Source organism: Delphinapterus leucas, chromosome 9 (assembly GCF_059928025.1).
Source record: "Delphinapterus leucas isolate spDelLeu-1000000601 "Yukka" chromosome 9, BTC_Dleu_Yukka2, whole genome shotgun sequence".
NCBI lineage: Eukaryota > Metazoa > Chordata > Mammalia > Artiodactyla > Monodontidae > Delphinapterus > Delphinapterus leucas.
In genome coordinates, this window is record NC_143137.1 from 11,929,369 (window position 1) to 11,944,653 (window position 15,285).

General features: G+C 55.5%; 2 protein-coding genes across 5 annotated transcripts in view; one reads left to right on the plus strand and one right to left on the minus strand.

The window, feature by feature from the left end:
* Positions 1–14,393, plus strand: TRPV6 (transient receptor potential cation channel subfamily V member 6). The gene is made up of 15 exons (XM_089917293.1): positions 1–407; positions 7,609–7,706; positions 7,868–7,990; positions 8,347–8,484; positions 8,772–8,870; positions 9,025–9,200; positions 9,686–9,832; positions 9,944–10,156; positions 10,460–10,546; positions 10,648–10,724; positions 10,971–11,136; positions 11,498–11,564; positions 11,916–12,184; positions 13,223–13,329; positions 13,636–14,393. Exons 1-15 carry the CDS (start codon positions 280–282, stop codon positions 13,895–13,897), a joined length of 2,157 nt encoding a protein of 718 aa, XP_089773419.1. The 5' UTR covers positions 1–279; the 3' UTR covers positions 13,898–14,393.
* Positions 14,348–15,285, minus strand: part of EPHB6 (EPH receptor B6) — a 15,490-nt gene continuing 14,552 nt past the window's right edge. For 3 of the 4 annotated variants that reach the window (XM_022579153.3, XM_022579148.3, XM_022579157.3), the window contains 3 exons: positions 15,072–15,277; positions 14,793–14,948; positions 14,348–14,686 (listed from right to left, as the gene is read on the minus strand). In XM_022579153.3, the coding sequence (XP_022434861.1) occupies positions 14,578–14,686; positions 14,793–14,948; positions 15,072–15,277 (471 nt within the window). In that variant the 3' untranslated portion in view covers positions 14,348–14,577. The remainder of the gene's footprint in view (positions 14,687–14,792; positions 14,949–15,071; positions 15,278–15,285) is intronic. The other variant, XM_089917292.1, reaches the window with a different exon arrangement.

Genomic DNA, 15,285 nt, shown 5'->3' on the forward strand with positions numbered 1-15,285 from the left:
AGGTAATTTGGGAGGAGTGAGGGAGTGTCTGCAGGGCTTCTGCTACTCCCAGGAGGAGCTCCTGCCGGGAGAAGCCCCAGTGGCGGGAGACCCAGCTCTGCCAAGTGTAACAAACTCGGAGGCCTCTGTATCCGGCTGGTGCACCTGGGAGGCCCTAGACGGGACCTCTAGGGGAGAAGGCGGGCCGGCCCTAGGGGCTGCTGATGTGGCCCCAGGGCTGAGTCCAGGCGGGGGTCTGGCCTTGGCCCCAGGCCCCCGAAGGAGCCGGCCCTACACTCCATGGGGTTGCCGCTGCCCAGGGAGAAGGGGCACATTCTCTGCCTGTGGAGAAAGTTCCGTAGGTGGTTCCAGAGACAGGAGTCATGGGCTCAGAGGCGAGACGAGCAGAACCTGCTCCAGCAGAAGAGGTAAGCCTCAAAGGGATCCTCCTACACCCCCAGGCTTGCCCCTCCCCCGCATCCCTCTTCTCCCCCCCCCCCACCCCCCCACCCCCCTCCGGCCCCAAGCCCTTTTTGGCACCTCTGTCTGGGCAGACTTCCTCCAGGCCTGACTCCTTGGGAGCATTTGGTCTCAGGGGTCTTGGCCTGTGGGGCTAGCTCCCCAGGACGCCAGGTGGAAGGGGAGGGGGCTGGCATGGGTGACACAGGTGTTTGCTAGGTGTTGACACAGGTGTTTAAGATCCAATCAATTAGGGAAGCCTCTTGTGAGTACTCCCCGGAAGGCCAGGCACCTTGCTGGGCCTGGGAAGGATTATGGCATCATAGACCTGCAGCCTGGAGGTGCTTTATCTCTCTACCCCCTGCCCCTAGAACAGTCTCTCGGACAGAAACACATAGCACATATATGTACACATGTGGGAATGAATGAATGAATGAATGAATGGAGCAGAGAGGGGACTGCAGGCACTAGTAACCACAAAAGAAGACAAAATTTGCTAATCATTCCTGTGCATTTATTGTGTCAGCCGTTGACCCAGGCCCTTCTCTGGGTCAGACTCTTGGGGCAGGTAGAGGGGGATTGGTATGGAGACAACAAAGCTGGGACCCAGCCCTGAAATTTATTACCCTCTGCTGGGGGAGAGGGGCATGGGTAAGGGGCCCAAATTCCAGATGTGCTCAGAACTCGCTGTCAAATGCAGGTTGAGGAATTTGAGAGGCTCTAGAGTTTGAGCCCGAAGCAAATCTCACTTGTCGCTTCCAGCCCCTGGAAGCGGCCCTAAACTCATCTGATGGTCCTCCCCGTTGGGAACTGGAGAGGAGGGGCAGGGAGAAAGCTTGAGGCCATGCCAGTGTGTGGTTTCTTCTGCAGTCTCTGTGCTCTCCCCACCCGGGGGCTGGCAGGCTAGAAGGAAGTCCTCCTCTTGGGACTTTCCTGGGCTCCTGAGAAGGCAGATACTATGTCTATTTAAAGGGGAAGGTCCGAAGTGTTTGTGTCTGGGAGTCTTTCTCCACCTCCAAGTGCAGGGGTCTGCCTGAGCCTGATGGGGAGGCTGGGGGCTATCTGGAGGCCCTGCGGTTTTCTTTCTTTTGCTCAAGGATTCGGGGTTGGAGATGTGCCCCTTTTTTGAGTTTTGGCTTCCCAGCTCTCACACCAGCCGCCCACCTCTCTCCCCCCAGGCCTGGGAGAGTGGGGGCTGAGCACATGTTTGGCGGATGACATCTTGAGGCAACAGAATGGTATTGTTGTCGGAGACCGGGCCATCACCGGTTCCATTCATCCCTTTCCCACTCTCGGGACCTCGGGGCCTGTGGGAGCCCGGCGGGAGCCCAGAAAGGCCTGGGGGCTTGGAAGTGGTGGCAGAGGCTCCCTGTGTGCCTATGTGTGGCAAAGACAGAGTGAAGGACCCGGGCTGGAGCCCGCGGCTGCTTTCCTTGTCTTTTCTGCCCCTGTTCCTTAGGGACTTCTGGTGGGCTTTCCTCTGGCAGGCCTGGGCTAGGAAGGCCTGATGTCACCACTTGGAGGGATTCTCCCCGCTTCCTGATCTCCCCTGTCTGATTCCGCAGTTTTTTGACGCCCCCTCTTCCCGGACACCAGGATCCTGGGATATTGATTCCCCTCTGGGTGGATACTGCCCAGAAGGACCTGAAAGTGCCGGGAAGGGGAGTGTCGAAGGCTGTGCCATCAGCCAGCTTAAGGGAAGATTTGTGGGCAGCTAGACACACGTGAGCTGACCATGTGAGGACAGCGTGACCAGGTGAGAAGGGCCTGTTACCATCCCCCCACCACCTGGGAATGAGGCAGACCCAGAGCGAGCAGAGGGGGGCTCTGGGTGGGCTTGGGGGTGGAGCATGGTCCAGCGAGAAGGGAGCCATTCAGGTCTCTCCAGGAATATGGGGAACCCAGCATCCCTCTTCCTCTGGTAGACTCTTCTTGGGTCTTCGTCGCCGCTCCCTCTGCTTAAATGGATATCGTTGGGATCCAGGTTGAACCGTCACTTTCTCTCATTTCCTCTGCATCGTCTCTCTCAGCTTTGCATCGTCTTATTTCCTGAGATGCAATGCACTAGACATGGAGTGTAAAACTCTCAGCTAGGTTTGCAGAAATGAACATGACACATTCTCTGCTCTCAAGAAGCTCACGTTCTCGGGGGCAAACCTCTCTTTGGCTTCTTCATCCCATCGCCCAGAACCTGAGCTGGAGGGAGGTCGCCCCAAGTGGCCAGGGCACGCCTCCTCCCCACTCAGGGCTGCTCTTTGCTTCACCTGTGGTCGCTGCACCAGCTGCTCTCCCAACTCACCCGCACCGCCAGCAAAATTGGGAAGAGTCATAAAACTAGAAGAACCACATAATTGAGTGGTGAGAGCCTGAGGCTAGGTTCTCAGCCAAGCGTTCTGCCTTAAACTCTGTCTGATCTTCTGGCAAGGATTTGGCTTGGCTGCCTCGGTTTCCTTTGCGGAAAAATGAGAGAATGATTCAGCCTGTGTCACGGGGCTGTAAAGAGCAAACGTGATAGTAAGTGAGATGCTGCTTTGGAAGCTAAAAAGCACATTTCACCCATGGGACTGTTGTGATTAAAAAGGACATAAGGGGGCTTCCCTGGTGGCGCAGTGGTTGAGAGTCCGCCTGTTGATGCAGGGGACGCGGGTTCGTGCCCCGGTCCGGGAAGATCCCACGTGCCGCGGAGCGGCTGGGCCCGTGAGCCATGGCCGCTGAGCCTGCACGTCCAGAGCCTGTGCTCCGCAGCGGGAGAGGCCACAACAGTGAGAGGCCCGCGTACCGCCAAAAAAAAAAAAAGACATAAGGAAAGTCAAAAGGCAAGTCCCAGTGACGGCAGGAGTTAGAGGGGTTGTGAGCTTCCGCCTATCAGAGCTGGATCCACCCAGGGAACCAGAGTCAGGGCTTCTAGATGGTGTGGCCCTCCCCTGCCCAGCTGGCACGCTTCTCCAGGAGGGGCTGGTGGAGAAACCAGTGGGACCCACACATGTGGCTCCCGTGCCCCCCGTACCTGCTCTGACCCCTCTTCGGATCCTGATTAACACAGAGAATAGGGACAGAGAAATGGCCATCGGGAGTCCCAGCGCTGCCTCTGACTTGTTTGGACAAATCACCTCGGGACTTCAGGCTTCTTTCTCCATCGATTACATGAACAGATTAGACTAGGTTTCTAGGGACTTTCTAGCTCTAAAATGCAGATTTGAATTCTTCTCTAGACACTCTTGATCCTGCCTTGTTTCCCAGCAACCAAATACAAAACTTCATTCGTGCCTACAGCACCCACGTGTGCAGGTCCACATGTGAGTGCACACACAGACGTGTACGTATCCACAAGAATGGAGGCAGAGAGGACGGGCTGAGGGGACAGAGGGAAAAGGCGAGTGACAGATCCTTGGGGCCCAGAGGGAGCCCTGAGGGAAGATCAATGATTTATTTACTCTATAGAAAGTGTGCTAGGTTTTATGCCAGAAATCCTATAGTAGCATTTCTACCAGTCCATTACTGAACCATACCGTTCAATTTTATAATTGTCAAGCAAAATAAGACATTCTAAATTCCAGAAACACCTTTCATATCGTTATAGTTTCAGATCTGCTCTCTAATTTCTTTTATTAAGTCTTTTATTAAATACTTAATCAGTGGGTGTTTGAAAGGCTTCACCTTTTGTTTCTTAGTTGAGTATTTAATGATTTAAAAGAAAACACACAGAGGGAATTTCTTACTCTATTTAATGTGAAAAATACTTTCCTAAAAAGATTATGAATAATTATACCTCAAGGTCAGGGTTTCGCTACCTTGGCACTTTTGACGTGTTGGGCAGATGATTCTCTGTTACGGGAGGCTGCCTTGTGTAAGAATCTTAGCAGCATCCCTGCCCTCCGCCCGCTAGATGCCAGTAGCACCCCTTCCTGCAGTCATGACAACCAAAAATGCCTCCAGACATTGCCCAGTTCCTTGGGAGGCGGCAGGGGATCACCGCTGGTTAAGGACCACCGCTCTAAATCACTGTTTGTAAGTAAGAGATTCTGGTAGTAATGTTAAGCATTCTACTAAATAAAGTGAGACTCTCCCCTGGGAGGGAGGGAGTATAATTTAACCATTAAAATCAGAAGACATTTTGGCAATATCGTCTCTCCTTCCTGCCGTAGGGAGGTGTCTGGTGAAGATGTGTAGATTTTGCTCCGGATCTAAACGTCTGTGCTGGGTTGCTTTGGAAGAAGCTAGTTTCCCAGGCACGAGAACCTTTGGATGCGTCCGCTCTTGTGCCTTTTTTTATGGGGCACAAGGGTAGGCAGGTGGTTGGAGTGGGGCGGGATCTGCCTTATTGCCAAGAATGCGAGCAAGGGCTTTCTCTGCTGCCCCCTTGTGGCCCTGTGATGCTATTGCAAATCATGCCTCTGCCTGCTTCCCTGGGAACCATTCAGACACTGCCCTCCGTGTTTGCTGGATTCTGGAGTTTGCCACCCAAAGGAGGCCAGGTCTCCATAAACCTGGTTGGGGTTCCCAGATAAAATACAAGACAGAGTTGAATTTGAATTTCAGATAAACAACAAATAAGTTGTTAGTATATGTGTGGCCCACATATTGCATGAGACATACTTATATTAAAAACTTATTTTCTGTGTATCTAAAATTCAACTCTAACCGAGCATCCTCGTGTTTTTACTTGGTAAATCAGGCAAGCCCCATTCGAACAATATCTCCCTGCCCTTCCCAGGCCAGTAGGGCAGTCAGCAGAGGCCAGAAACAGAACACGTATGGACTGGAGGTTTGTGAGAGACATTTATGGGCATCAGAGATGTGTCAGGACCAAGGGGGACATCTTTGGGGCTGCCACTGACTAGCCTCCTCCCTCACGTCTTAGGAAGCAGGGAGGAGACTCTGCACTTGGGTCAGAAGCCCCCTTGGACTTATTCCTAGCTTTGCCATTAACCTTCAGTCAAAATGGGGCACAAAACTAGAAGCTAATTGGAGGGGGGCAGAGAAAGTTTACAAAGATGAGAAAGTGGCTGACCTCTGACCTCAAGGGCCCCTAGTGTAGAGGAAGAGACAGATGGTAATCACAGAGCACAGTGAAAATGCTAAAATGAAAGGCCAGAGGAGAGGGTGGAAAACTTCCTGCTGTGTGGTGTGGTGTGGTGTGTGTGTGTGTGTGTGTGTGTGTGTGTGTGTGTGTGTGTGTGTTGGGGAATACTGCTTACTTTACAGCATCTATAAAGGGGGGCTTTGGGCAAATTGTTGGGAAAGGTAGTTGTGATGGTAGCGCTGATGGGGGGTGGGGGGGTGGAAGGTGTAACAAACTTGTTTTGCAGCTGTGTGCGCATACCAAGCATACTATTTTTTACTTAGATTATACGTTTGCCTAAGGTTGGCTTAGGGGGCAGCCTGATGGAGATAATAAGGAAGGACAGTAAAGCCAAACCACCTTCTGGCATTGCTACAGTTCACTCCTTCTACAGAAAATGGCAATGAGTGTCTGCCGTACGCTGGGCATATTCCCAGGCATGGCGAGCACAGAACAGGGTGATTAGGGCAGGGTGGGGGATTAGAGTCCAGGTGGAAGGAGAGTTGAGTTATAGCACAGGAATGGGGAGGATGGTGTGCCCTGGGGTGGTGAGGCTGAAATGCTGGGTGGAGGGCCAATGAGAGGAAGAGAGCATGGAAAAGGAGTTGCACAAAGGCTGTAGAGGATTTCTGAGTTTCTTCTCCTGGGTGTTTAAGGAGCCATCAGACTTTTGTGAACTGTGGTTGCATCTGCCGTTTAGAGAGAGCATCTTGGTGGCATCCCGAAGAATGGATTGGGGGAAACAGCGGTGTAGGGAAAGAGGATATTTTGCTAATCCTGGCCTAGAGAATGAGGACGGGCATCAGCAGGAATGAGAGGGCAGGGACTGAACGGAGAGGGATGTTGAATTGGCAGGTGGCTGCCTGCGTGGCCTGACGCGGGGAGCTGGGGCCAGCATTCAGGGAGATGGACGTGTCGTGCTCTTTCCTCCTCTCCTGAGCACCCACTCACCCCCAGCTCGTGGAGTCGATTTCCTGCTACTGTGGGTTCTTTGGTGTATGAGCTCCTGTTCACATAACTGGCCATCTGTGGGTAAATAGCGTTATTTCATTCACTCCCGTAGAAAGTGGGCCAGGAGAGAAAATTAAATAAAAGGGACCCCGTGTGTCTTAGTTTGGCTAAGTTTTGATATTACAAAAGGTTTTTATAAAAGGTTTTTATAAAACCTTTTATAAAATAAAGGTTATTATAAAAGGTTTTTTAGTTCGTTGTAGGTGTAAGACTGGAAATTCAAAGAAGATGATTCTTTGCCTAAAACAAGTGAGAAGCAGATAGAAAGTAGGGAGAGACTGTAATGTGATGTAGGGGCCAAAAGGAAAAAAAAGACCCACGGTTGCTTTTCGATTGACCCCCAGATATGCTGTTGTAGGAAGGAAAGTGCCAGAATCAAAGGGCTTTGCCGAGGTCTAAAAAGGCGAGCATCCAGTGGTTGAGAGTCCGCCTGCCGATGCAGGGGACGCGGGTTCGTGCCCCGGTCCGGGAGGATCCCACATGCCGCGGAGCGGCTGGGCCCGTGAGCCATGGCCGCTGAGCCTGCGCGTCCGGAGCCTGTGCTCCGCAACGGGAGAGGCCACAACAGTGAGAGGCCCGCGTACCGCAAAAAAAAAAAAAAAAAAGCGAGCATCACACAACAGGAGGAAGATCTGCCGGCGTCTACGTGTCAGCCTCCTCCGCAAATATGAGGAAGGAATTCCTTGTACCCTTAGTCCATGAAAACAAAGCTTATCTTGGAGAGTAATCTCAAGGCTTTGAGTGAAGCTCAAACAGGGTTCCTCCAGAGGTCAATAGGTCAGGAGGTGAATGAGTATTTTAACTGAAACTCCTCCCTCTATAAGCCAGGTACACAGATCACACACACACACACCCCCTGGTCACAGCACCCAGGGGAAAGGAAAGCAGTTCCTGACATTCTCCCACGCAAGCTAAAGGGGGAAAAAGTTGCTTTGGGTTAACTAACGGGTCAGAGAAAGAGAGATCAGGCAGCGCTTCCCCGCCCCCCCCCCCCACCAACGGCCCCACCTCTCTGGATGAGGACCCTTGGAATTCGTTGCCACCGAGGGGTATGACAGACCTGGCTCCACAAGCGGACCTGCTCCCCTCCCTTGTAGGATCTGGGAGTCTCCTCTCCTCACAGCTGCCAAAGAGAACGATATCCAGGCTCTCGTCAAGCTGCTCAAATATGAAGCCTGCGATGTCCACCAGAAAGGTACGGCGCCTCTCCCCCCGGGTCAGCCCTGTGCACGCGCTCACCCTCCACCAGCCTCCTGCCAGTACAGCCCTGGGACCTTCTGCCGTGGGCCCCCAAGTCTCTCCAGTCCCCATTCCCCTGCTCCAGCAAAGCCATGTGACTCTTTCTGTCAACGTCAGGAGCCCTGGGGGAGACAGCGCTGCACGTGGCGGCCCTCTATGACCACCTGGAGGCCGCCATCGTGCTGATGGAGGCCGCCCCGGAGCTGGTCGACGAGCCCATTACCTCTGAGCTGTATGAAGGTGAGAGGCCAAGGGGCTCAGGACGGAGGGAGGAGCGACCAGCTCACTGTTGCAGGGCAGTCCTGGTGGTGGACAATTTGGGGAAACCAAGAGGGAACGTGAGCCCCCCTCCTCTTTACCCCCCTCTTCATGTCCCTTCTTCCTCAGCATCCTTAGTGCGGCTCACTCGAGCGCCACCCCCTGAGATGGAAAGGCCTAGAGTGGGAAGAGGCGGGCAGCAGCTGGATCCCCTGGGAACCCCCACCCCATCCTCCCCGCGAAAGGCTGCCCTGGTGAAGAGGACCCTGTGGAGATATGGGAGGGACCCCCTGCAGGATCCTGGAGACACACCCCATGACAAGAGCTCTCTTGTCCAGGTCAGACGGCACTGCACATGGCCATCATGAACCAGAATGTGAACTTGGTGAAAGCCCTGCTTGCCCACGGGGCCAGCGTCTCTGCAAGGGCAGTAGGCTCAGCCTTCTGCCTCAGTCCCCACAACCTCCTCTACTTTGGTGAGAGCCAGGGCCGGGGCTGGGAGGGTGGGGAGGGGGCCAATAGCAAAGGGAGGGCAGGCTGTGGGGGCTCCATGCCGGGGGAAGCTGGGAGGGGTCCGCCCTCCTCAGGCTGAAGGCCAGAGCCAGCCCCCGACGCAGGGCCCCCTGCACCGTCCCCGCCTCTGGTTCTGCTGACAAGCGTCCCCAGGCCCAGAGCTGAGACGTGGGGAGGGAGAGGCAGTCCCCTGGAGAGACTGCCCATCCCAGCCTGCACCCTCAAGCCACGGGGCCCTCTGCACCCCCAGGGGAGCACCCTTTGTCCTTTGCGGCCTGCATGGGCAGCGAGGAGACCGTGAGGCTGCTCATTGAGCACGGCGCTGACATCCGGGCCCAGGACTCCCTGGGTGAGAGCCGGGCTGGAGGGGGAGCTGGGTTGCAGAGGAGGGGCCGGGACAGCCCTCAGGTCCACCCGGGCGCGGGGGGGGGGGTGGGTGGGTCATGGGGAGCATCAGGGACTCTAGTCCCAGTGGCCACGTGACAGCCCGTGTCCTCCCCCAGGAAACACAGTGTTGCACATCCTCGTCCTCCAGCCCAGCAAAACCTTTGCCTGCCACATGTACAGCCTGCTGCTGTCCCACGACAGGCGCAGGGACCACCTGCAGTCCCTGGACCTCGTGCCCAATCACCAGGGCCTCACCCCCTTCAAGCTGGCTGGAGTGGAGGGCAACACCATGGTGAGGGACCTGCCCCCAGTCCCCCCGTGTCTTTCTCCTGACCTTCATCTTACGTTTCTGGCCCTTTGAGGAAATAGATGTCACCAGTTATCCCCGATGCTGAGGTCCCATTTCCAGCTTGAGTTGGAATTTCTTCCGCAGCCCCTGTCTCTCTTTCTTGCCCACTTTCTCTCCCCTGAGTTGTTGGGGACTTACAGAGTCTAGATCCCACCCTGGAGTGGTCTCAAATGCCCACGTCCTCTTGTCCTTCCAGCCCACAAGCAGCAGCCCTGCATCCTCTCACCTCTTGTTTCCAAGCTGTAGAGGGAGTTACAGGGGAAGAGGATGAACTTGGAGGCTGGCATGAAGATGGGTTCTTTTGCCCGCAAGGCTGTGGTCCTTGAGTAAACAGTGAGCACCCTTTCAGGGGTGCTGTGCTCTGGACAAGCTTCCCAGCCACACCCTGTGACAGTCCCCTTTGCTTGCTCCTGCACCCCCAACCTTAGATGTTCCAGCACCTGATGCAGAAGCGGAAGCACATCCAGTGGACATGCGGGCCGCTGACCTCCACTCTCTACGACCTCACGGAGATCGACTCCTCAGGGGAGGAGCAGTCCCTGCTGGAGCTTATCGTCACCTCCAAGAAGCGGGAGGTGCGGGGTACGGGGAAGGGGGAGGAGGGGGTGTGGTCTTCAGGGTAGGGAGCAGCGGGGGAGGGGAGTCAGGGTCTCCGAGCTGCTTGCTCTCCTCTTGTTCTGCTGCAGGCTCGCCAGATCCTGGACCAGACGCCAGTGAAGGAGCTGGTGAACCTCAAGTGGAAGAGATATGGGTGGCCATACTTCTGTGTGCTGGCTGCCATATACCTGCTGTACCTGGTCTGCTTTACCACGTGCTGTGTCTACCGCCCCCTCAATCCCAGGACCCACAACCAAACTGACCCTCGGGACAATACCGTCCTACAGCAGAAGCTACTTCAGGTGACACCCTAGGAGCAGCAGAGCTTCAGGCGGGATCCAGCTCTCTGCCCTTTCTTCCACGTGAATCACGTTCCCGTCTTACCACCCACGTTTCTCCCTCGCTTAAGTCTCAAATACACAGGCGCAAATTCAAAATACATGCACACAGAAACATACCGATGCTCTAAGAGCAGAGTTTGAGAGCGCCAACTGTAACAGGTTAGAAAGAATCTGACTGGTTTGTGACCCTAGACAAGGACGCTGACTTGTACCCAGGGGCAGGCTGGGAAGCCCCGAGTCCTCTGACCACGTCTCTCCCCTCAGGAGGCCTATGTGACCCCCGAGGATCACCTCCGACTGGTGGGGGAGCTGGTGTCCGTCTTCGGAGCTGTGATCATTCTGCTCATAGAGGTGTGTTGTGGTCGGGATCCGGGGGTGAGGCTGTCTGCCGCGGGGATCCAGCCCGAGCCTCAGTCTCCAAGGGCCTTTGTGTCTTCCTGGCCTCTCTCCAGATTCCAGACATTTTCCGCGTGGGGGTCACTCGCTTCTTTGGACAGACCATCCTTGGAGGACCGTTCCATGTGCTCTTGTGAGCCTCCTTCCTCTCACCCCCGTCCCTTTCCTCACCAAGGCTGTAGTTTTACTCCCCGGATCCCTGACCTCTGGAGAACGCCAGTTCCAGAGGCCCCTCTCTGATGTGTGTGTGACCCTGTGTATCGAGCTTACAGAGGTTGAACCTGAGTGTGTGGGCACCATTTCCATCACCCCCTTGCTCTTGGACCCCCAGGGTCATCCCAGTCTCGCTCTCATCACCCCCTCTCTGCTCTCCCCCCAGCATCACCTATGCCTGCATGGTGCTGGTGACCATGGTGATGAGGCTCACCAACACCAACGGGGAGGTGGTACCCATGTCCTTCGCCCTGGTGCTGGGCTGGTGCAACGTCATGTACTTTGCCCGAGGATTCCAGATGCTGGGCCCCTTCACCGTCATGATCCAGAAGGTCCGTGCTGCCTCCCGAGCTTTCTAGAGAAAGGTCCTAGAGCAGGGGCTGCAAACATTTCTGTAAAGGGTTAGATAACAGAGGTCTCAGGCTCGGAGAGCCACATAGTCTGTTTGATTTTCTTCTCCTTTTTTCTCTTTCTCCTTTAAAATTTTTTTCAGTCCTTTAAACATGTAAAATTCTTGTTCAAGGGCCAACCGAAACTGACCAAGTAGATTTGGCCAGTAGGCCAGTTTGCCAACCCTATGGGGGAGGGGTGGAGCTGTTAGACGTCTCACGGTTAGACCTCTTAGAGGCTGGAAGGGGCATTTGCTCAAGGGATTGATGTGCAGCTGTCCTCCCTTCCCTCCCCTCCGTCTAGATGATTTTTGGCGATCTGATGAGATTCTGCTGGCTGATGGCTGTGGTCATCCTGGGCTTTGCCTCAGGTACATCGTCTCAGATGGGGGCCCTGGGCTGGAGGAAACTAGATAGCACAGAATACCTCTGGATAAACTTGGTGGGGGGCGGGGGGGGGAGGTGGGAAGGCAGGCAGAGGTAAGAGGAGGCCATAGGATCTAAGGATGGGCTGTCCCTCGGGAGTGTTAGGGGGCGGTGGCTCTCGGGATCAGGAGGGTGAGCCATATGGAAACTAAGGGAACGAAAGAACCCGAAGTGCAGAGTGAGGCAGGGCTGGGATGGTGGTGTTGGAGAGGAAGGGGAAAACAGCACTGAAATGGGCAGCAAAGAGCTGGCTACGGTTTATTCACATGTAACTCTCACCCCCTGGGGTGGAGCAGCCTTCTTTATCATCTTCCAGACAGAGGACCCTAACGAGCTGGGCCATTTCTACAGTTACCCCATGGCGTTGTTCAGCACCTTCGAGCTGTTCCTCACCATCATTGATGGCCCTGCCAACTACGCCGTGGATCTGCCCTTCATGTACAGCGTCACCTATGCTGCCTTCGCCATCATTGCCGCTCTTCTCATGCTCAACCTCCTCATCGCTATGATGGGTGACACTCACTGGCGCGTGGCCCACGAGCGGGACGAGCTCTGGAGGGCCCAGGTGAGCGCCCCCTGGTGGCTGGGAGGGTTAGTGCAAGTCATTCCCTTCCTGCCAAGGACGGGGGGCCAAACTCAGAGGCCGGATATTTTGACCCCCAACATAGGTTTGGACGGTTAGTGCACAGTACAGATTATGCAAAGTGCACAGAACTGGATTAGCGGTACGACTGAGCAATACTGGAATAGCCGAAAAGAATTCCTCAGTTTTCTCAAAAAGTCAAATCTGTCTTTTCTAGAATCATCAACAAGAAATGACGCTTAGTAGTGGCTACTACAGCATTCAGTAAATTTTGTTACTGAATAAAAAAGCTGGAGTATCACATCTTTCTGGCAATAGTTGTCTTCAAAATCTGACCCAGAAAAATTGGACCTGTTAAAAGTAATGCCACACAAACTCCCTATATAGCAGAAACTAGCTCCAGTCAGGTAATTGATGGGGACAAAAGAACGAATTGGATCAAATCATTTAAAAATACAAAATAATTTATCTCAACAAAAATAATTTCAGCAAAATAAATGGAAATCCCTCAAATCGGATGGCATCTAACTGTGTTGTGTAGAAAATGGAGTTAAAAAAAACCCATAAGCTGGCTAAACAGGGTTTGCTGATGAAAATATTTTTTTCCATGCGAATGGACTGATTGATATGAGATTTCTCTGCAGGATGTTTGTGTTTCTAAGTGGCCTTTACAGCTGTAGGGTCAAAATATTCTGTAGCCCTGCGGACCCTTTCTCTTTGCTCTGCCCTCCTTCCTGTCTCCTTGGAGCAAGGTCTCCCCACCTGCTGCAGGGCCAGCCTGGCCCGGATGTCAGGTCACGGGTGAAGTGCTGTAGGGCTCAAGGCCCATCCACTCTCTCCCGCAGAAGAGAGCTGACAAAGCTGACGCTGCCATCCCCACCTCAGGGGTGTTGTCACCTCTGGGAAACCATGAGTGAGTTTCCCAGATGTTGCGCAACTGTTGTCCCTCTGCCTGGCATCCTCTCCTCTCCTGGTCTGCACGCAGCCTCTGATTTCCTCCTCTTCTGTCCCCACACGCAGGTCGTGGCCACCACAGTGATGCTGGAAAAGAAGCTGCCTCGCTGCCTGTGGCCTCGCTCCGGGATCTGCGGGCGCAAGTTCGGGCTGGGGGACCGTTGGTTCCTGCGGTGAGTGACCGCGGGGGCTGGCGTCCCTCTGCTCAACCTCCTGCCCCCAGCGGCCCTGTGCAGGCCTGTGTGCTCCCTAGGCTTCAGGCCTCGCTGGGAGAAAGGGGCCTGCTAGGTTCCTGGGCCCTGAAAGCATCCCCAGAGCTGCTGGACTCGACTCTGTGCTGCTTCCCAAGGCCTGGCACCCCCTGTGCCCACTCGGGCTGCAGACAAGGGAAAAGGGCACCAGCAGTCGGGTTGGGCGGAGCCAGGAGACAAGGGCTGGTCCAAGGTCTGCCTCTCCAACTCTTCCTTCCCCGCCGCCAGGGTGGAAGACAGACAGGATCTCAACCGGCAGCGCGTCCGGCGCTACGCGCAGGCCTTCTGCAACCCAGGCTCCGAAGATGACATGGAAGGACGGGAGCTGGGCGGCCCGCACCTGTCCCTTCCTGCCCCCTCGGTGTCTCGAAGTACTTCCCGCAGCAGCATGAACTGGGAGAGGCTGCGGGAAGCAACCCGGAGGAGAGAGGGGAGGGGAATGATGACCATGGCTCTGGAGGATGGGCAGTGTTGGGAGTACCAGCTCTGAGTGTCTCCGCCCACACTGGTGCCCTGCAGCATCAAGAAGCAAAGGCTAGACCTCTCATCTGCCAGGTCCAGAGGGTAGAACACAATAAAGGGAAACCAAGGAGCAGGCCCACGCCTCATGGTAAGCACAGGGCCCGGCGCGAATAAGGACCCAGCTTCACCCACCCTGGCGGCTGCACTGTCTGAGCCAAGCACTTTAAGAAAGGCTTGCTGCCTCGGGCACTGGTCTCCACCCCGGTGTCACAGCTGCAGACAGTGGAGGAGGCTGAGGAAAGGTGTAATGAGGGGATGGATACCGCCTGGCGGGGAAGCCACCTCCTACCTTCCAATAAAGTCCTTCCTGCTGTCCTTGTGCACCCTCCCCTGCGGTGTGGTCTTCCTGGCCCCGCCTCTCTGCTCCAAGGCCTTCCCACCCCTTCCCTGCAGACCGAGGCCTCACCACACCTCCAACTTGCAAAATCCCTTCTTTCCCTTTAATGTGGGGGAGGGCGGTGGAGGGGCAGAGGACCAGGGAGTGAGGCGTCCCCCGGCTCGGGTTTAGCGTGGCAGGCGGGCGCTTCTCACGGTGGCCAAGGTGGAGACGGGCTCACATCTCCCATGTCCTCCTTGGACCTGCGTCCAGGACTGGGTCACGGGCATTGTCAGTTCACAGCTCTCTGCCCGGGGCTCTCTGCCCGGGGCTCAGACCTCCACAGAGCCCGGCGGCCTCAGGTGCTGCTTCAGGAGCTGGATGTGGTGTAGCATCTTCTTCTGGTGGCCGGCCAGGGTGATGCCCAGGGTTGGCAGGTCTCTGGTGGGGAAGGAGTGGATTAAATCGGGGCCAGTGTCTCCAAGATCCCAGGCGCCGACCCCTGCCCTGGGGCCTGGGCTCCCCTCCCCCACCTCTCCCTGCTTACTCCAGGCTGAGCTGAGCCACGTCACTGAAGGTGTGGAGGCCAGACTGGGAGAAGCTGTCCTGGTAGCACTCCAGGCCGATGGCCGAGAGCCAGGCCTGGGGGGAGTCCAGAGAGGGAAAGTCCAGGGCCACGGGGTTCAGAAGGGCCTGGGAAGGTCTGAGGGGGAGCAGCAGGCAGGTCAATGTCCCCTCTTCATCCTAGGCCCCTTCGCCTCAGTTTTCTTTTTGGTTTGCCTCATCCCTCCCTGGCTTTCCCACGCCTTAGTCCCAAGCTCCAGACCTGTCCCTGGGGCTCCCGCCGGAGTGCTCTGCTCCCTGCAGAGTGTCTGGCTTGCGGATCATCTTGTCAAACGCAGCCACCAGCTGGTCAAAGTGAGGTCGCTGGGTACGATCCTTCTGCCAAGTGTCCAACATAAGCAGGTGTAGTCCAGGCGGACAGCCTGGAGGCGGGGGCAGCCGGAACTCCTGCTCTATCGCATTTAGTACCTGGGGGT